Here is a 22021-nt window from a genome sequence, read left to right as displayed (position 1 = left end):
TGCTATTGGTATAGACGGTAATACGAAACGCCCCAAATCTGGAAGATGCGTATTTGATTGGGCGGTCTAATTTTTGGTGAAGTCTTAGCCCCGCCCTGTCGGCCATGGCTGCTGCTGTTGAATGGGAAGCGTAGTGTTGCCAAATGTAGGCCAACTGTAAGTGTGGTATTTGTATACCGTAATTTTGTCCATTTTATCGACCAAAAAACATGATGTACGATAATTTCAAAGTTGTCATTCAGTCCAGTTAGATGTCTTGAAACAAAAAAGTGGGTCTTGTTAGATAATGTCCTCACAAAAAGCCCCCCAAAACGATATTTTTAGGTTTTACCCCGATAACCCAGTATTTGTTATCTGGCAACATTGGGAGCATCTGACTTGCGAGAGCATTCCAAGGGGCTGTCACTCCAGTCCGGACGGCTACGTCTGATCACATGGGAGCAGAATTCACGTAGACTTTACGCCATTTGAGCCAACTGACAGGGCGTTACAAGCCTGGTAACTACGTTTGTCACATCTACGGTGGAATTACGGGGAGCTTTTGAGGAGTTGTCTCTCGTAGCCTACTATGTGACATCGAAAACGTCGCCAGCCAGCAAGAAAACATGGAGGGAGTTCTGTATAAGTGGACCAACTACATTAGCGGTATGTCTGTTGTCTCCCTTCACGCCGTTACTGTCACGGCTATCGTTGTTTTGTTGTTGTCTGTTTATTTAGCATTCTGGAACATGTTAGCCAAGGAGGAGAGCAGCTAAGAAGAGGCTAATCCTCCATACATTACAGCGCGGCTAGTGTGGCTACACTGTAGCTGTTTATAGACTCGGAGTTACAAAGTAACACGTCAAACAATCAGCTCTTTTGCCCAGTGAGTCCCTGCCTTGGCCTTCCAGCATCGCCATCACGCTGCCTGTCTGGCCGTAATTCTATCCGTTCTCAAGCGTCAGCAAAAGCACTGCGAAGTAAAGTCCCCCCCAGCGAATCTCAATCAGTTTGTTTACAGAGTGCATGTCGCCGATAAAGAGATAGTGTTGATTATGTGAAAGGCTAACTGTAGCTCTTGTAGTTCCGGGGTTGTAATAGATAACTTCAGTGTCCGTAATCATCTTGACCAAGAGGCAGCCAGTGGTATAAACGCTTCTATTGTGGGGCTCCACGCCTGTTATGTCACCGACATTCAGACATGTATGCAATAGAACTACAGTAGAAGTAGAAGTTCTTTACGATGTAATTACATAGTAATACGCAATTACATGGTTGATGCAGCTAAGTAAATATAGGCCCTACTACTTCTAGTGGGGACATTCACAGTATAGCCACACACACAGCCAGCTGACCCTGGTCTTGTCTCTTAACTTATCACATGTTGTCTCTTAACTTGATTCTCAGTCTATGTAGGCATTTCATGTATAGGCGTTCATCTGAACGTGTACGTTACGTGTGTGTGTGTGTGTGTGTGTGTGTGTGTGTGTATGTGTGTGGTGGCAGCCGCGCTGGTTCGTGCTGGACGGGGAACTCTGTCCTTTTACTACTGTCTAATGCTGTGTGTGCGTGTGTGTGTGTGTGTGTGTGTGTGTGTGTGTGTGTGTGTGTGTGTGTGTGTGTGTGTGTAGGGTGGCAGCCTCGCTGGTTCGTGCTGGATGGAGGGAACTCTCTCCTATTACGACTCTCTAATGCCGTGTGTGTGTGTGTGTGTGTGTGTGTGTGTGTGTGTGTGTGTGTGTGTGTGTGTGTGTGTGTGTGTGTAGGGTGGCAGCCGCGCTGGTTCGTGCTGGACGGGGGAACTCTCTCCTATTACGACTCCCAGGAGGAGGCCTGGAAAGGATGCAAGGGCAGCATCAAGATCTCCGTCTGCGAAATACAAGGTAGTGTGTGTGTGTGTGTGTGTGTGTGTGTGTGTGTGTGTGTGTGTGTGTGTGTGTGTGTATGTGTGTGTGTGTGAAAGGATTTAAAGACAGCATCAAGATCTCTGTCTGTGAGATACATAGTAGTGTGTGTGTGTGTGTGTGTGTGTGTGTGTGTGTGTGTGTGTGTGTGTGTGTGTGTGTGTGTGTGTGTGTGTGTGTGTGTGTGTAGTGCATCCCTTTCGTGTCCTACATGTTGACCTGATTCCCTGTGTGTGTGTGTGTGTGTGTGTGTGTGTGTGTGTGTGTGTGTGTGTGTGTGTGTGTGTGTGTGTGTGTGTGTGTGTGTGTAGTGCACCCGTCTGACGTGCTGCGCGTGGACCTCCTGATTCCCGGTGAGCAGTATTTCTACCTGCGGAGCATCAACGCCGCCGACCGCCAGAAGTGGCTCGTCGCCCTGGGAACCGCCAAGGCCTGTCTAACCGACCACCGCACCAGGAGGGAGAAGGGTAACACACACACACACACACACACACACACACACACACACACACACACACACACACACACACACACACACACACACACTGCTAAAGCCTGCCTCACCGACCACCGCACCACGAGAGAGAAGGGTAGCACACACACACACACACACACACACACACACACACACACACACACACACACACACACACACACCGCCAAGGCCTGTCTCACCGACCACCGCACCAGGAGAGAGAAGGGTAACACACACACACACACACACACACACACACACACACACACACCGCCAAGGCCTGTCTCACCGACCACCGCACCAGGAGGGAGAAGGGTAACACACACACACACACACACACACACACACACACACACACACACGCACAGACAGACACACACAGGGCCGTCCCAAGGGGGGTGCGAGGCCCTGGGCGAACTTAAGATGCGAGGCCCTTTTCAGGATAGCGTATTTTTCACATAGACCTGGCTTACTTTCGTAGCCAGGGCGTATTGTAATAATAATAATAATAGGCTAATAATAATAATAATAATAATAATAATAATAATAATAATAGATGCAGATTATAGACGCAGCATTACTAATAGTATAAGGTCTGTTTTTAATTACTGTAGGCTATGTAGCCTATCCACTCATTTTATGACTGTAAAACAATAGTTGCGCAGCGTTGCAGTGCGGTATCCTTGTGAAAAGGGGCAGAGAATGCGTGCACATCATTGGACTAAACAGACGAGAAATGAAAGGATAAAGGTCCGTGGTCTCATAACTACCGTATTTTCCGGACTACAAGTCGCACTTTTTTTCATGGTTTGGCTGGACATGCGACATATACTCTGGTGCGACATATATATGTTTTTTTCTCCACGGGAGAGCACTATGTGCGCAACTAGGCCTATGTTGTGTTGCTTAATACCACTGATAGAAAAAATGTTACAACTTAGGCTACCACAACAAAAAATAGCATTTACAATGACGACTGAATAGAAATATAGCCTACCACCCAAAAGAAGTTAATATAGCCTACTGCTGAGTTCAAGCTGAAAGTAATTAAATATGCAGCCGAAAATGGCAATAGGGCAGCTGAACGAAAGTTTGGATGCAATGGAAAACTGTTTGGGGACTGGAGAAAAGCGGAGGAAAATGTGCTGATGAATACAGGACAAATGTGTTCTCGAACAACGCGCGCGCGCTGCGAGTCAACGGTCTTGTTACGGGCATGACATTGCCAAAGAAATGAATAGGACTTTTGCGGAAGTCAGGGAGCTCGTGGATGTATCGCGCTATGCAATGCAATCCCCTCTCGTGGATTTATTTGCGCTATGCAACGCAATCTCCTCTCTATCCGAGAACGAGCGTCTGTGTTATTAAAGACAGTCAGCCGACTTCCAGGTGAAAATCGGTCATTTCCGCGAGTTTCTGACAAACGAGCACAACGTGACACTACCATAGGCTACACAACATGGATGCAATCCCCCTCACCTTTGATACCGTCATGGGCTGAAGTCTCAGAAAAGGGGGTAAAGAAAGGCGTGCTCTGGAGACGGAACAAGTTGCCTCGAACCCTCCCACGGTCCAAACGCAAAATAAAGCCGAAAATTGAATGTTGTTTTGACTACAAGGCAACATGGCGCGTTATCACTGTTTCTTCCTCTTTTTCTTTTTGTGGTTTTATGGCGGTTGGCAAACCATCTTAGTTGGTGCATTAGGCTACCACCACCTCTGAATGCGTTGCCACTGCTTCAGATGCTGGTTTAAAACAATGCCGTCTTTGAGCAGCAGCTTACCATGCGCCAGTTATCACAACATAGATTCCATGGATAGAATAACCTTTCAAAAATGTGCGACGATTAGTCCGGTGCGACATATATAGGCCTATGTTTTTTTCATCTTCAAAATGCATTTTTGGGCCGTTGCGACTTAAACTCAGGAGCGACATATAGTCCAAAAAATACGGTACACCTTTTTCATTCGGGGGTAAGGCACTAGCCTATATACTGTATGAACTTTATCACAGGCTCTAGGCCCAATAGGAAGACACGCATCATATTATACATAAAAAAAACATTAACATATAAAATAGGCAGGAAAAGAAAAGGAAGAAAAAACAACAACAAGCAATAATGCCTAATGCCTAAGCATATACAAACGTATCTGTCATGACAGTCTTAAAAGGCAGCCATACCAATGCTTCCACATATATGATTGATATCGGATAGAGCTGCATCTGGAGCTTGTTAGGATCATTATAATACGGTTTTTAGACTTATCCAGACGGCACATGAACTTAAACATTAGATTCCTCAAGAGACCAGGTAAAGTACAAAGTCCTGAGTCACAAAATAATTTACTAGCACTGCAACTCCTAGGCTTTTTCAGCAATATCCTCAGACAGCATATTGAGGCAATGCAGCCAGCTATCGGTTTGAGGTGGGCTATATTTTCTCCGAGGCGCACACTTCTTGCGCATCAACTGATTCCCCAATTGAATCGCACGCCGCTCTCGCGCATAGAAAAGATATCGCAGAAATGTGCAGCCAGCCATCGGTTTGAGGTGGGCTATATTTTCTCCGAGGCGCACACTTCTTGCACATCAACTGATTCCCAAATTGAATCGCACGCCGCTCTCGCGCATAGAAAAGATATCGCAGAAATGCCTGTTGAGTGACAACATCAACATCCTCATGCTGAAGAATGAAGTGGGCGTTTAATTTGCCTTATAACCAAAATAGATGATTTCTCTCGGTCAGTCGCCCTACTGTCGAATGTTGCCACGGACTTCTGCTTTGTGTTCAACATTTACGCGAGAAAGCATCTCCTGTTGCAAAAAAAAAAGCTACAGGTGCCGGAGGAGCGTGGAGGAGCGTGAGTGCTGCATTGCGATGAATGGAATGCAGGTTTATTTTACAAACATGAATCTCATTGTCTACAAAGGACCGCATTAAATAATTAAATAATCAAAACTGCAATCGCATTGTCCAAGGCGCGAGGCCCGTCACAGCGCGAGGCCCAGGGCGAGCGCCCAGCTCGCCACCCCCTAGGGACGGCCCTGCACAGACACACACACACACACACACACACACACACACACACCGCCAAGGCCTGTCTAACCGACCACCGCACCAGGAGGGAGAAGGGTAACACACACACACACACACACACACACACACACACACACACACACACACACACACACACACACACACACACACACACACACACACACACACCCTGGGAACAGTGAAAGCTTGTCTCACCACTAAATATGCAATAGTATTACGTGCTAATTGCTCCAATTGTCACACACACAGCACTGTCACCTGTCACCTGACACTGAACTCTACTTACCAAAGTGTGTGTGTATAGTATGTGTGTGTGTGTATAATGTGTGTGTGTGTATAATGTGTGTGTGTGTGTGTGTGTGTGTTCTAGAGCTCCAGGAGAACTCTGCTGCGTTGAAGACCAAAGTGTGTGAGCTGCGACTCTACTGTGATCTCCTGCTACAGCAAGTCAACAACATTCAAGACAACCCACACACACACACAGAGGTAACACACACACACACACACACACACACACACACACACACACACACACACACACACACACACACACACACACACAGAGGTAACACACACACACACACACACACACACAGAGGTAACACACACACACACACACACACACACACACAGAGGTAACACACACACACACACACACACACAGAGGTAACACACACACACACACACACACACACAGAGGTAACACACACACACACACACACACACACACACACACACACACACACAGAGGTAACACACACACACACACACACACACACACACACACACAGAGGTAACACACACACACACACACACACACACACACACACACACATACACACACAGAGGTAACACACAAAGACACACACACACAGAGGTAACACACACACACACACATACACACAGAGGTAACACACACACACACACACAGAGGTAACACACACACACACAGAGGTAACGCACACACACACACACACACACACACACACACACAGAGGTAGCATACACACACACAGAGGTAACACACACACACACACACACACACACACACACACACACACACACAGAGGTAACACACACACACACACACAGAGGTAACACACACACACACACACAGACACAACACAGAGGTAACACACACACACACACACACACACACACACACAGAGGTAACACACACACAAACACCCAGGGGTAACACACACACACACACACACACACACATACACACAGAGGAAACACACACAGACACACACAGACAGAGGTAACACACACACAGAGGTAACACACACACACACACACACAGTAACACACACACACACACACACACACACACACACACACACACACTACAGCATACAGGACCCCCCCCCCCCCCCACACACACACACACACACACACTACAGCATATGGGACACCCCCCCCCCCCCCCCCACACACACACTCAATCTGAGGTTAACATACACACTGAGGAACCACACACACACTTTACTTGAAGAAGTCTACATACGTGTGTGTGTGTGTGTGTGTGTGTGTGTGTGTGTGTGTGTGTGTGTGTGTGTGTGTGTGTGTGTGTGCTCAGGTGAAGTCCACCTGCTCCACGTTCCTCAAGACGCTAGAGGAGTGCATGCTGATCGCTGTGTGTGTGTGTGTGTGTGTGTGTGTGTGTGTGTGTGTGTGCGCGTGTGTGTGTGTGTGTGTGTGTGTGTGTGTGTGTGTGTGTGTGTGTGTGTGTGTGTGTGTGTGTGTGTGTAGGTGAAGTCTACGTGCTCCACGTTCCTCAAGACGCTAGAGGAGTGCATGCTGATCGCCGGGCGAACTTTCACCCCCGACCTTTTGACCCTCAGCCCCCCCGCCTCACCCCCCATCACCACCGCCAAGCAACACAAGGTACGACACACACACACACACACACACACACACACACACACACACTGCAGTTATTTTATTGAAGTGAACATGTATGTCTGAGAAAGTGTGTTACTGTTACTGTGTATGAACTGTATTGTGTGTGTGTGTGTGTGTGTGTATTTAATACATGTGAGTGTGTGTTTAATAAATGTGTGTGTGTGTGTGTGTGTGTGTGTGTGTGTGTGTGTGTGTGTGTGTGTGTGTTGTAACAGGTGAAGCCCATTAACCAGACCAGCCCACACCAAGGACACAGGTAACACACACACACACACACACACACACACACACACACACACACACACACACACACACACACACACACAGCATGAAACATGTGTAAAGTGACGTGAGTTATTCTTAAATTACTGTAACTTGCTTTTATTTTTCAGGACTGTGTACATCGCTGAATATTTAGCATATTGGCCTGAATAGAACACATCCTTTTAATTTGCTGCTGAGCCAGGTGTGAAGGTTGCCAGATGAGGCTAATGATTTCCAGCCCAAAAAATGCTCAAAAGCCGCCTAGAAGCACAACATCCTGCCCAATTCTGTTGATTTCTATGGCAAAAATTGGGCGGGTTTTTCTGCTAAATGCTATTTTTACCCCGCACACGGTCATCCTAAGCAGCCCAATTGGGCGGGAAACAGCCCAGTCTGGCAACACTGTTAAATGCAAAGCTAAAAGCTAGAGTAGTGTGAGGAGTTTCATGTGGCTTGGCCAGTTTGGCCTGCTCTCTGCCCGGGGGTGAAATTGCCTCTTTCTCTGCCTTTTCTCTGCAGTTTCTCTGCACTTTCTTCAAGCTTGACACTGCTGCACTGATTTTCATCATATATATATATTTTTTGGGGGGGGGTTTAGGACAGTGAAGAGTAGGACACGAAACAAGTGGGTCGTCAAAGGACCCGGACCGGGAATCGAACCCAGGTCAGCCGCATGGCAGGCGAGTGCCCTACCGGATGGCCACGGCAGGGCCTCTGCACTGGTCTTTGCCATTCGTGGAACAGAGTAGAAGTGACCTGTTGGGTGGAAACCAGGCACAAAAATCAGCTTTGGATGGGCCAGAACATTTTTGGGTGGCACTTCATTAGGCCTATAACATCACGTCCTCATAACAAAATGTCTGATTTTTACTCAAATATTATATGTGCATATATTATATTCAGTGTTTCCTCACAGTGGAGACTCTCGGATGAAGTTATGGCCGCCCAGGGCAGCCCATTCATTAATGTCCTCCCTCACAGCCTCGTCTTAATGGGTGTTTGTTAAGTGATGCCTATTCACTTTGGCTTCCAGGAAGAGAGAGACGAGTAGCTCCTCCCACTCTGAGCTGATTGGCCCTCCACCATCACCCGGGCAACGCCCACCTGACGACACCGAACACTCACTCCAGCCAGACACGCCTCCAGGTAACACACACACACACACACACACACACACACACACACACCAGAGTCGGCTCCAGCGCACATCTCTTGGGGGGGGCGTAGGTAAACAACAGGGGGGCACTGCCATTTACCAAGTTCGAGTCAAGTTCACCCCATAGAACTGGCGGTAGTCACGTTTAGTTCTATCTACTGCATATAATAGGCTGATCGCGCTACTAATGTTGAAAACACTTCCTCCTCCCTACCAATACACCAATATGTCTGTAAGCAAGACTGTTTAGTGCAAGGTGGACACCACATTCAGCGCAGACGCTATATGTATCCAGGATGATACTGTACTTTTATAGGCCGTCAAAATACAACAACCCAATTCACAGCAGTGAAGGATATTAAAAGTGAACAGTCATAATGCAATGGTTTTAAAAGTGTTTTATATATTTTTTGTCCTGTGTTGGGTGCTGGGACACCAGTGGCTACTAGGGGGGGCACTGCCTACAAATGCCCCCCCATAGCGCCGACACTGGCACACACACACACACACACACACACACACACACACACACACCAGTCAGACACGCCTCCAGGTAACACACACACACACACACACACACACACACACACACACACACACACACACACACACACACACACACACACACACACACACACACACACCAGTCAGACACGCCTCCAGGTAACACACACACACATGCACACATATACACACCAGTCAGACATACCTCCAGGTAACACACACACACACACACACACACTAGTGTTCTAAAATGCATCTTGATTGGCTACTAGTGTTCTGAATACTAAGGCTGTAACGATACACCCAACCCACGATTCGGTTTGTATCACGATATATGACCCACGGTTCGATACGCCCCACGATATTATTATTTTTAAAGGGAAAAAATAAGAAGAAAATAAATTATAGGCTATATTTATATATAGGCCTATGCTTTCTTTTTGCATTTACCTGCCTACATTAATTTTGTAGGTCTACTAAATGATGTTGCAGATAGGCCTACCACTGCAACCTGTTCCCCAGGTGTTCACATCAAAGCACAGCACAGAGAAATAAGGGATATTAATTCAACAAGGAAAAATAGGCTTATTACTAATAGGCTTAGATCATAATCATGCTGAGATGCTGACCATGTGTGAGAGACAGAGATGGAGAGAGAAGGGTCAGGGTTCCAGTATAGGTAGCCTATAACAACTGTCTCACATTATCAAACATTATCCAATTAATATCCAAACATTAGGCTAACTGAAAACAACACTGGTCATATTTCGTCAGGAAACATGTTGTATTAAGTTACTTACATAAATGCAACACTTAATCTTGATGTTTAATATTTTTGTAACATGATTGAACATGATTTGATATTTTGTCAAGAGCGGGAATAGATGCAGTGGCTGAAATGGAGCATGCTTTCGCTAGGCAGGCGGTCAATGTGGGGAGGAAATAATGCTGCCTAATATCCACATCGACCTAAACGTTCGCCCGACTTCAGACACTCCCTTAAGAGCGTAGCAATTTAATTTTGGTCAGGCGGAGCATCTCGCTCTCTCGCTCTCCTTCTCTCTCTCTCCGTTCAACGTCTATCTCCACTAGGGTTTAATCCCGGGACCCGGGATTCCCGGGAAATCTGATCAAAACAATTTCCCGTTTCCCGGGAAAGCCATGACGGGAAACCGGGAAAAAAAATAAGTGCGTGTCTATTTGTTGTCCCAGCAACATAAGCAACAGTGCCATCTAGCAGCGGTAACACTTCAGGCTCATTTAAGCAGCAGCAGTACAGGCCCATTTCAGCAATGTCTGAGGTGCGCGGTTGACGTATTATTTCATCCGCAACCGCTTCTCAGAATTTCTAATCCACCCGCCCTAATGTTTTTTCTCCAATTTCCAAAACCGAATCCGCCCGCCATCCGCCTATTAGTTTTTAGTATTTAAGATGCCTGAGGCACATAGTCGATCGTCTTTTTCAAGCAGTGCAGGTAATTTACATCTTGCCAGCCCATAGAATATAGCGATTCCCAACTTGTCTCCACCCATCGCACAACGTGAAAGTTGAAACGTGTGGATGCTTTAATGCAGCCTAAATTTTAACAGTTTAAATACATCCAGTCCAAGCAGCACAATCGAAACTATTGGCTATCTAGCTTACAAGTTTGGATGGTATCCAATAAGACGAGTCAAGTGTCTTGCGAAGAGTGCAGAGAATTACGTCGCGCGTGTGTGTGTGAGCGAGAGAGGGTGAGAGAGGGAGCGATTCCAAACTTGTCTCCATCCATCGCACAACGTGAAAGTTAACGTGTATGCTTTCATGCAGCCTAAATTTTGCCTCCTCCCCAAGCAGCGCAATCTAAACTATTGGCTATCTAGCTTGCAAGTTTGGCTGGTCTATCCAACAAGATGAGTCAAGTGACATAGCCTATGTCTTGCGAAGAGTGCAAGCGTCGCTTTGTGTGTGAGCGAGAGAACTAGAGAGAGAACGAGAGAGAGGCGCTTCCCAAAATCGCTCTGCAGAAAGGGCAAGGCGATGTCTCCAAATATTAGACAAAATGCAGCTTATTTTAGTTAAGTAGACATCAGGAAAGTATTTTGTTTAGTTGCAAAGCCGAGCTGATTGGTTCATATTGCTCTGAAAGACACTGAAGTCTATGCCTATATTTTAATGGGTTTATTATGCGCGCGAGGTCACCTAACTGTAGTGACGCCCGGTGCTATTACCAGAGGAAAACGATAGCACTTGGGCAAACGGTAAAGTCAGTTTAGCCATGCATACCTGCCTATGATGAACCAGTTTTCTTGTTTGAAAAAACACTCTTCCTGGCGCTAAAGCAAACTGCCATTTCTGACTGACCCAGATGAAATCCCATGCACGGAACTCCACTATTGAGATGACATCGTATAGGCTATATTTCCCACCGCTTATCACAGTAGCCGACAGTGAAACATTGTTCTCATGAAGCTGGCGGTAGACGTGTATACTATCCACAGGTGAAGGACAATGTGCCATGATTTGCGCACAACCTCAAACACAATTCCTTAATGGAAAATAGCCAACCCACTGTTGCATCAAACTTATAGGTGAAAGTCGTGAGCTCCACCAACAATCCACCTGCCATTGATAAGCGCTGCATGCTGCGCACAGGCTATCATCTTACACTTCATTATTATTGTGTTGGTGGATAGGAGAGCTTTATCTTAATTCCTTTCTCCCAATAATGATACAAACAGTAACAACTTGATACAAAATGCCAGTTTGGGAGGAACAGTTGAATTATAGCCTCTACATGACTAGATCAAAAAATTTGAAAAAAAAAACAAAAAAAAAAAACGGGATTTCCCGGGATTCCCGGGAAATGGGCCGTCAGATCCCGGGATTTGATTCATGCCATTTTCGGGAAAAATATTAAACCCTAATCTCCACTCAACATACATCGGCGCATGCATGAATCAAAAACATCTTCACACGTTTGATAAAGCCCTCTTGGTCTGTTGTTCATTTCTGTGCTTTACTTTCCGACGTTTGCCGAAGTTTTTTTGTCTCGCGGAGGTTGCGGGCGGCAATGAATAACAACCAATGCACGTGCTGGTTGGACGGAACATTTTACAGGAGAGAGGGGAGAATGGAAGTGTTACTCGCTCATGTGCGCCCCATTTCTAATTGTCTTTGAGCGCATATGCAAGCATTAAGCGCATATGCAAGCATTTGCCTGTATCCTGCTGTTTTCTAGACTGAGGGGTAAGAACTTTAAAAGGGCACATCGCGATTCTGCGAGGAAGGTTCGCGATAGGGGTTCGTGGGTCTGCGTACCGCGATCCCTCGGTTCGATGCAATATCGTTACAGCCTTACTGAATACATCTTGATTGGCTACTAGTGTTCTAGAATGCATCTTGATTGGCTACTTAGACTTAGTGTCCATTAACCTTACATAAAATGAAAAATTTGCACAAAGACACACAAGTCACAAGTCACAGTCAACACAATACAGAATAAATAGATATATATGTAGTAGGCCTGCACAATATATCAAAAATGTATCGAAATCGCGATATCAAGAGTGGCGATATGCATATCGCGAAAATGATTTCATTATCACCAACAAGTAAAACATTTCTGTTCAGTCCAATGAACAAATATCAACAAATGCACAAGAAATGACCTAAGCCACTCCCTCCACACAGACCGACAAATTAGTGACAAGAAAAACACTGAGCTATATTTCTAAATATCGTTATAGAGGTATTGCATATTGTAATCGCGTATCGATTTTTTTTTTTTCTGATATCGTGCAGCCGTAATATGTAGATGATAAGATAAAAACTGTGGAATCAAATCAAATCCCGGTACTCTATCCATGTAACTCATATTTAAATTTCACCATACTTCTGCTAAGAACTTTCTACGCTGAGTAACGATGCACTGTGTTACTATATAAAATGTTAACTTAATAGAATACATCATACATACATGACAGTTAGCACTCACTACTACTGCTATAAGACTATTGAGGAGCACATAGAGCTTATCTTCTCTCTCTTAACCAGTTCTGATGGGACAAATGACCGCTTGTAGCCATTGAGACTTTGAGTCTTCGTCCAGATGGTAGCAACCACTACTGTTCTAGAATGCATCTTGATTGGCCACTAGTGTTCTAAATGCATCTTGATTGGCCACTAGTGTTCTAGAATGCATATTGATTGGCCACTAGTGTTTTAAATGCATCTGGGTTGGTCAGCAGTGTTTTAGCTTTAGTAGCGTCTATAGCTTGTCTCCGTTCAAAGTGGCCATACAATAGCACTTTGGTTTTAACACATAGGGAGAATGACAACACCAAACTCATCCTGTGTGCTTGTGTCTGTGTGTGTGTTTGTGGTGTGTGTGTCTGTGAGCGTGTGTGTGTGCGTGCATGCGTGTGTGTGTGTGTGTGTGTGTGCGCGCGCGCGCGCGCGCGCGCGCGTGTGTGTGTGTGTGTTTGCGTGTCAGCTGAGGACCAGAGCTGTGATGCTGTGATGGAGGAGGAGACAGCTGAGTCTACTGAGCATGCCCACGCCGATGACATCACACACAACCAGGTAGAAGGCGGGGCTAGCGGAGATGACATAACACACAACCAGGAAGAAGGCGGGGCTAGCGGAGATGACATCACACACAACCAGGAAGTACCAGCCGTGAGCAGCGAGAGCAACCAGAAAGAGGGAGGGGCCAGTGGAGATGACATCACACACAACCAGGAAGAGGGCGGAGACAATCAACCCACCAATCAGCAGGCAGGGCAGGCGGCAGAGGAGGAGCCAGTATGTGGAAATATTATTGTTATTGTTATTGTTATTATATAATACTGAGTTATTACTATTGTTATTATTACTAATACTGATTTATCACTATTACTATTACTTTTTAACTATATAATATGCTGTTATTTCGTCGCCTTAGGATTATAGGGTTCTATCTGACTTTTGACCAGTTCTGAGATATTGAGGTTTAAAGATTTTGCACTCTGTAGATCAGAAGTGGCATATGGAATAGGTTTGTTTGATACACTAGACTCAAAGACGCCTTCAATGAACTGTAAATCTAAAATATTAAAATCATCGAACATTTGGAAGTGGTGTTTTTTAAAACAGGTAAAATGTAGATAGAACCTTATTGCACTGAAATCGCAAAATGTTTTTAGGATTATAAGGTTCTATCTACCAAAACATCAGAATTAACAATAATTTCTGAACAAAACTCATAGATTACTAATAAAATAATTGTAACAACACTGTTTAAAGAAAATTAAGTGGTATTTGGAGATTGCAGGCCACTGTATGTATTGCTGTAAGATGCGATTTTGCACTGTATAATTGGGGCAGTCTGTAGATCATAATTGGCATATGGAACATGTTAATTTGATACACTAGAGTTAAAGACACCTTAAATGAACTCTAAATCTGAAATATTTAAATCATTGAACTTTGGGAAGTGGTGTTTTTTAAACAGGTAGAATGCAGATAGAACCTTACCGCAAAATGTTTTTAGAATTATAGGGTTCTATCTACCAAAACATAGAAATTAACAATGATTTCGGAACAAAACTCATAGATTACTAATACAATGGTTGTAACAACACTATTTAAAGAATATGAATTGGCATTTGGAGATTTCAGGCCACTGAAGGCCTATATATAGCCTATATGTATATATTGTATGTATTTATACAATACCCGTAGTTAGATAGAGTTTAACCTAGATATTAGAAACCCTTGGTTATTAGGGGTTCAGGGGCTTGTCCCCCAAGAAAATGAGGGGGGGAAAGTCAAATTTTAACACAATATCAGAATGGCCCATGGCCCAGTGTGGTGGAGAACCTATGTCCCAAGGGCCGTAATCATCTTATCCGGGCCCGATATACTTTTAATGTTATGCAGCTTCACATGAAATATGACATATTTTGTAAAGTATTCTTAGGAATTACATTTGCAATACAATTAAGTTGCATTTTCAGGGGACCTAGTGAAGGTGGGGTCTGTTGTGAAGGTGGCCGCCTTCAATATAGGCCTAAAGTGCAGGGGGAAATCCTGATTTGTGTTCATAGTACAGATGCAAAAGTTTCTCCACCCCTGGCCAAGTGGTTAAGGAGACTAATTGTTACAGGTTCAAATCCCACCATCTCACTCCCTGGCTGAGATGCCCTTGAGCAAGAAACCTAACCCCTTACTTCTCCAGGGACTATAGCCTGTACAAATACCCTGTACAAATACACTGTACTGTAAGTCCCTTTGGATGAGGGCCTAATGTTATGTAATGTACTGTAAAATATATACCAGGTACAGATCTGTCAGCACTGCAATACAATTCAAATGTGCATTACAGTCAATGTTTTTGTATAGTATGGAGGTATGTATCTAACATATTGCATTTACTGCAGTAAAGGTGTACTTGTTAGACTATTCCAGGGCTCCATATAATAAATTACAACAGGTACCTGCTTTTCACATTCAGGGAATGAATAATGATATGCACAATGTTTTAAAAGTGGATGATGAGGTTTAGGGCCCCCTTGGTTCTTGGGTCACTTGGCCTGGGTGGGTCGGTGTAATCTATCATTGAGCCCACAACATTATCTTAATAAATAAGCCTAATATGCTAAAAGCCACTAAAAAATCTTAACATCAGCTTAATTTACCAAAAAGTAAAGGTCCAATAGGATATACAGCACCTGTTCCACAGATGGCACCTGGGAAAGGCTAGCCATGGCAAGATTAGATAGAGCTAGCTAGATAGAGAGATTTTATTTTAACGTTTGTCCCATTATTGCAGTGGGAACCAAAAAGTGTAAAAATAATAATAATTAGTGACCCAAAGCCATAGTATATTAAATGGTTAGATAATACCATGCTGGTACGCCATGCGCAACCAGCGAGCACTTGGTCAAATACGAACACTGCAAGTCTACAACACGTGCGTAACGTAAGGTTTACCGTCATTATACCTTCCCATATAAATAGGGACTGCTTGGCTCATTAAAATCGACTGTGATGGCATCTCATCGCGTAAGGTAGGCCTAATATTGATAGCTAGTTTGGTCATGTCCATGATAGCCTACTACTGGCTACTTTTTGAGCAATTCTGACCCAATGCAACGCAAAACCTAATGTTGCCTCACGTAAGCACAGCTAATTGCCAAGCATGAGATTAAGAATTGCCACGTTTGTTCTTTGAATGTGTTTCGACTTCAACTTTCTAATGTGGGCTACATCAGTGTCACCGTAAGTTGCAAGATCTGTCCAACTTGGTGCATAGCTCCGCCTTTTGCTGATTAAATAAGCGGGGGTGCATTGGAGTCGCCATCCTTGCTTTGAATGGCAAACAGAAGCTCATATTTGCAAGATTTTGCGAGGCAATGGTAGCACTGAGACTGGAGACATGCGTTGGTATCATAACAAACGAAAAAGCAGCTGATTAGCCGCTTTGCAAAGCTGCTACGTTCAATTGCGTCAGATAGAACCCTATAATTCTAAGTTGAAGTGCGGTTTTGCAGATAGAACCTTATGGTTCTGAGGATTAAACAGTGAAAAATGCATAAAACGTTTCAAAACATATTCTAGGATGTAAAGCAGTGTTACTATAATATGTCTATGGCAATAACTCAATTTCGACCAAAATGTCAGATAGAACCTTATAATCCTAGAGCGACGAATTATCAAATATTATTTAATTATTAATTTAAATGTTGCTGATTTATTACTATTACTGTTATTATTGAAATATATAACATTACGCTGTTAATAATAAACTGTTACCACAGATATATAAAGAAATATTACCACAGATTCTGTAAGACCAGTTGGTTTCACTGTGTATTTCCGGTGTCCGAAACGAGGCAGGTTTGTATTAGTTCTATGGCAGATTTAGAGCTGTAGTGGCAGTTCCACCCTTATCCACGTGGCGGCCCGGAGACCAGAATGAATGGAGTCCTATGGAGCAAAACCCCTCATGGTGCCTTTATCTCAGTATATGATTTTTTTCTCGTGTAATTCGGATGTTGCTTTCGAAAGACTACAGCTCCAGGCCTTTTTATTAGAATACCATGAAAAAGTTGATTTATTTCCACAATTCCATCAATAATGTTAAACTGTCGTGGATTGTAGATTCATGGCCCAGTTTTTTAACTATTCCAATAATTATTTTTTTTCTTTTTATATACGTTGGCCTTCCAGCTCCAAAAACCCATGAATTGGGGAATTCGCATTATTAGAATATTGTTATAAAATCACATTTTTCTTCATCAAAATTCGGGTCACATTAAATCAGTTGAAATTTGGTACTTTCTACATAACATGCAATGGTCAATACTTGGTTAGGACATTCTCTGTCTTCATAATGGCCATGATGCGTTTAACATTGAAGTCAATGGCAAAAACAGTGCATGGGAGTTATGGAAGCCCAGATATCCTTGATGCTTTGCTGTCAGCTGTTCTTGTTTGTTGACCTGGTGCCCCACACTTCCCTCTTCAATATACCCGAAGATTTCCATGCCGCGTTTTGGTGTTAACTCACCAGTTTAATTCTAACTCAACAGAAATTAAACCCCATTCATTTTCAATGGGGTTTCATTTCTGGTAATTTAGAATTAAACTGGTGAGTTAGCGCCAAAACGTGGCATGGAAATCTACAGGGTATATTGAAGAGTGAAGTGTGGGGTACCAGGTCAACAAACAGGATTAGCTGACAGCAAAGCATCAAGGATATATGGGCTTCCATAACTCCCATGCACTGCTTCTACCATTGACTTCAATGTTAAACGCATCATGGCCATTATGAAGACAGAGAATGTCCTAACCAAGTATTGACCATTGCATGTTATGTCGAAAGTACCAAATTTCAACTGATTTAATGTGACCCGAATTTTGATGGAGAAAAATGTGATTTTATAACAATATTCTAATAATGCGAATTCCCCAATTCATGGGGAATAGTTAAAAAACTGGGCCATGAATCTACAATCCATCACAGTTTAACATTATTTTTTTTCTTTTTCTTTTTTTTTTTAAAATCAGATTTCAAGTCAAGTCAAGTCAAGTTTATTGTCAATTTCTTTACATGCACTGGTCATACAAAGAATTTGAAATTGCGTTTCTTGCTCTCCCATGCAGACATAGACTAATCTAGGTAAGGACATAGACAGTATAGACATAGACAGTACTCATACATGGACATAGACAGTATGGACGTAGACATTGCTCATACAGACATTTAAAGTGCAAGACTGGACAAAAGAAGACTTGTAGAGAACATACATTAAGAGGAGGTATTTTGTTGTTCTTTTTCCTAAAAGTCCTTTATAGCGTTCTGACATAGTAATAGTAGCATTTGAAGAAATAAATAATTAAAAAAGGTTTTTATTTAAATACACCAGCAGCAGTATGTGTGTGTGTGTGTTTGTATGTGTTTTGTGTGCGTGTGTGTGTGTGTGTGTGTGTGTGTGTGTGTGTGTGTGTGTGTGTGTGTTTAGTGCAGGTAGAAAGTGTGGTGTGCGTCTGTGTGTGTGTACCTGTGTATGTGTGTGTGTGTGTGTGTGTGTGTGTGTATGTGTGTGAGTATGAGTTGTGTGTCAGTGTGTGTATGTTTGGGTTTAGTGCAGAAAGTGCAGTGTGCTTGTGTGTGTGTGTGTGTGTGTGTGTGTGTGTGTGTGTGTGTGTGTGTGTGTGTGTGTGTGTGTGTGTGTGTGTGTGTGTGTGTGTGTGTGTGCATGTGTATGTTTTGAGTTAGTGCAGGTTGAAAGTTCAGTCACAGATGTAGTAGTGCAGGTGGAGTGTTCAGTCGCAGATATGGTGGTGGGGATGAGGGGGGGGAGCGTTGTCAGTGGCCTGGCTGGCTAGAGGCTGACAGTGAAGGGAGAGTGGTTTGAGTGTTCAGTATCTTGATTGCTTGATGCATCGTGCTGCTTGTAAGCCTGGTGGTACGGGAACGGAGGCGCCTGTACCTCTTTCCAGAGGGCAGGAGGCTGAACAGTTTGTGTGCAGGGTGGCTTGTGTCTTTGATGATCATCAGTGCTTTTCGGGTGAGGCGTGCGGTGTAAATGTCCTGCAGGGAGGGGAGTGGTACTCCAATGATCTTCTTCGCTGTGTTCACAACACGCTGGAGTGTCTTCCATTTTTTCTCCGTGCAGCTTCCTCCCCACACTGTGATGCAGCTGGACACGACGCTCTCTATGGTTCCTCTGTAGAATGTTGTCATGATGGAGGGTGTAGCACTTGCCTTCTTTAGTTTGCGCAAGAAGTAGAGACGCTGATGGGCCTTCTTCGCCAGTGATGTAGTGTTGGTGGTCCAAGAGAGGTCGTCGCTGATGTGCACTCCAAGGAACTTGGTGCTGCTCACTCTCTCCACAGCATCACCGTCGATGGTCAGTGGTGGCAGTTGTTTTTGGACCCTCTGAAAGTTGACAACAATCTCCTTGGTCTTGTTGACATTCAGCAGGAGGTTGTTGTCTTTGCACCATCTGGCCAGCAGGTCTACTTCTTCTCTGTAGTGGGTCTCATCGCCCTTAGTGATGAGGCCCACCAGTGTTGTATCATCCGCAAACTTCACTAGATGGTTAGTGCTGTGGGTCGTTGTGCAGTCATGTGTCAGCAGCAGTGTGAACAGCAGGGGGCTGAGAACACAACCTTGCGGAGCCCCCGTGCTCAGGGTCAGGGTGCTTGAGGTGTTATTCCCTACCCGTACTGCTTGTGGTCTCTGCATCAGGAAGTCCAGCAGCCAGTTGCAGAGGGAGGTGCTGAAACCTAGTTTGTCCAGTTTTCTGATGAGTTGTTGTGGTATTATGGTATTGAATGCTGAGCTGAAGTCAATGAACAGCATTCTCACATATGAGTCTTTATTGTCCAAGTGGGTGAGGGCTGGATGGAGGGCAGAGCAGATTGCATCCTCCGTGGATCGCTTGGCTCGGTATGCGAACTGGTAGGGGTCCAGGGTGGGGGGTAGGGTGGCTTTGATGTGTGACAGGACTAGCCGTTCGAAGCACTTCATGATTATGGGCGTCAGTGCTACAGGACGGTAGTCATTGAAGCATGATGGTGATGATTTCTTGGGCACGGGTATGATGGTAGCAGCTTTGAAAAGTGATGGGATGACTGCTTGCTCCAGAGAGATGTTAAAGATGTCTGTGAAGACATCCTTCAGCTCTTCTGCACAATCCTTCAACACTCGGCCAGGTATGTTGTCTGGGCCAGCTGCTTTGCGTGGGTTGATGGTGGCCAGTGTCCTCTTCACACTGGCAGAGGACAGGTACAGGGGTTGATCATGGGGGGGAGGGGGAGTTTTCTGTGGATGAGTGTCATTTTGTGCTTCAAAACGGGCAAAGAAACTGTTCAGTTCGTTTAGCAGAGAGGTGTTGTTGTCACAGCTTCGTGGTGCGGGCTTATAGTCCGTGATGGCCTGTATGCCCTGCCACAGGCTCTGTGCATCTCTGCTGTCTTTGAAGTGTGTTGTTATTTTGTCCGAGTATTCCTTTTTTGCTTTCCTGATGCCCTGGGACAGGTTTGCTCTTGCTGCTTTTAGGCCAGCTACGTCTCCTGCTCTGAAGGCTTTGTCTCTGGCCCTCAGCAGTCTGTGAACGTCTCCTGTGAACCATGGCTTCTGGTTGGCCCTGGTGGTGATGCGTTTTATTTCTGTAACATCATCAATGCATTTTGTGATGTAGGAGGTCACGGTGTCTGTGTACTCCTCAATGTCAATGTGGTTGCTGTGGGTGGCAGCTGTTTTGAACATGTCCCAATCTGTGGTTTCAAAGCAGTCTTGTAGTCGTGACACGGCTCCTTCTGGCCATTTTCTCACCTCCTTCAGAGCTGGTTTGGTGAGTTTTACCTTTTGTCTGTAGGCTGGCAGTAGCAGAATCGTTAGGTGGTCTGATAGGCCGATGTGGGGGATGGGCTTTGCCTTGTATGCTCCTTGTTTTGGGGTATAAACAAAGTCCAGGGTGTTTCGTCCTCTTGTTGGAAAGTTAACATGTTGGTGAAATTTTGGAAGAACTGTTTTGAGATTTCCGTGGTTGAAATCTCCCATGACCACTGTGAAGGCATCTGGGTGTGCATCTTGTTGTTCACTGATTCCCCGATGCAGCTCGTTCAGTGCCTCGCTTCTGGCGCTGGTGGTATTGCTAGGAGCGAGGTAAACTGCGACCAGTAGAATGGCGGATATTTCTCTTGGTAGATAGAAGGGTCGGCACTTGATGATCATGAACTCCACTAGTGGAGAGCAGTGTCTCTGTACCACCGTAGCATTTTTGCACCAAGCATCATGTGTGTAAACACATATTCCTCCCCCTCGTTTTTTCTCTGCAAGGGCTCTGTCCGCTCGGTGGCACGTAAGTTGCTCCAGTTGTAAAGCCGAGTCGGGTATGCCGTCGTTCAGCCATGATTCTGTAAACACGGTCACACAGCAGTTCCTCACAGTTTTGTTCGCTGATCTTAGTAGCCGTATGTCATCCATCTTATTGTCCATAGATCTTACGTTTGCCAAGAGAAGGAGTTGCTGAAGCTTACCCGTATGTGGCGCACGTAGCTGCAGCGACTCCTTACTCTCCCAACTCGCAGTGTTTATTTTGTGTTATAATGTGTCATTCGAAATGTCTATCGTCGGAAACTATGTCGGAACGCATGTACAGTCGGCAACAGCTGTTGCAGATAAGAATGGACAACTCAAGCGATGTATTGGATATACCAATAGAGACACTGGAAGAACTTGGGATACTACGGCGGCATACATCGGACCCGTCTGCTTCGCCTACATGGAGACGG

General features: G+C 44.7%; 1 protein-coding gene across 1 annotated transcript in view; it reads left to right on the top strand.

Moving 5' to 3' along the window:
- Positions 1-482: 482 nt before the first annotated feature.
- plekha8 (pleckstrin homology domain containing, family A (phosphoinositide binding specific) member 8) overlaps positions 483-22021 on the top strand; it is a 35234-nt gene continuing 13695 nt past the window's right edge. Inside the window, exons 1-8 of the mRNA XM_063198490.1 lie at positions 483-645; positions 1746-1862; positions 2195-2350; positions 5788-5903; positions 7173-7307; positions 7541-7581; positions 8623-8735; positions 13725-14035. Coding sequence (XP_063054560.1) covers positions 606-645; positions 1746-1862; positions 2195-2350; positions 5788-5903; positions 7173-7307; positions 7541-7581; positions 8623-8735; positions 13725-14035 — 1029 coding nt within the window. The 5' untranslated portion in view covers positions 483-605. The remainder of the gene's footprint in view (positions 646-1745; positions 1863-2194; positions 2351-5787; positions 5904-7172; positions 7308-7540; positions 7582-8622; positions 8736-13724; positions 14036-22021) is intronic.

This window comes from Engraulis encrasicolus, chromosome 5, assembly GCF_034702125.1.
Source record: "Engraulis encrasicolus isolate BLACKSEA-1 chromosome 5, IST_EnEncr_1.0, whole genome shotgun sequence".
Taxonomy (NCBI): Eukaryota; Metazoa; Chordata; class Actinopteri; order Clupeiformes; family Engraulidae; genus Engraulis; species Engraulis encrasicolus.
Note: the sequence above shows the minus strand (reverse complement) of the source record. Positions and strands in the feature narration are given on the sequence as shown.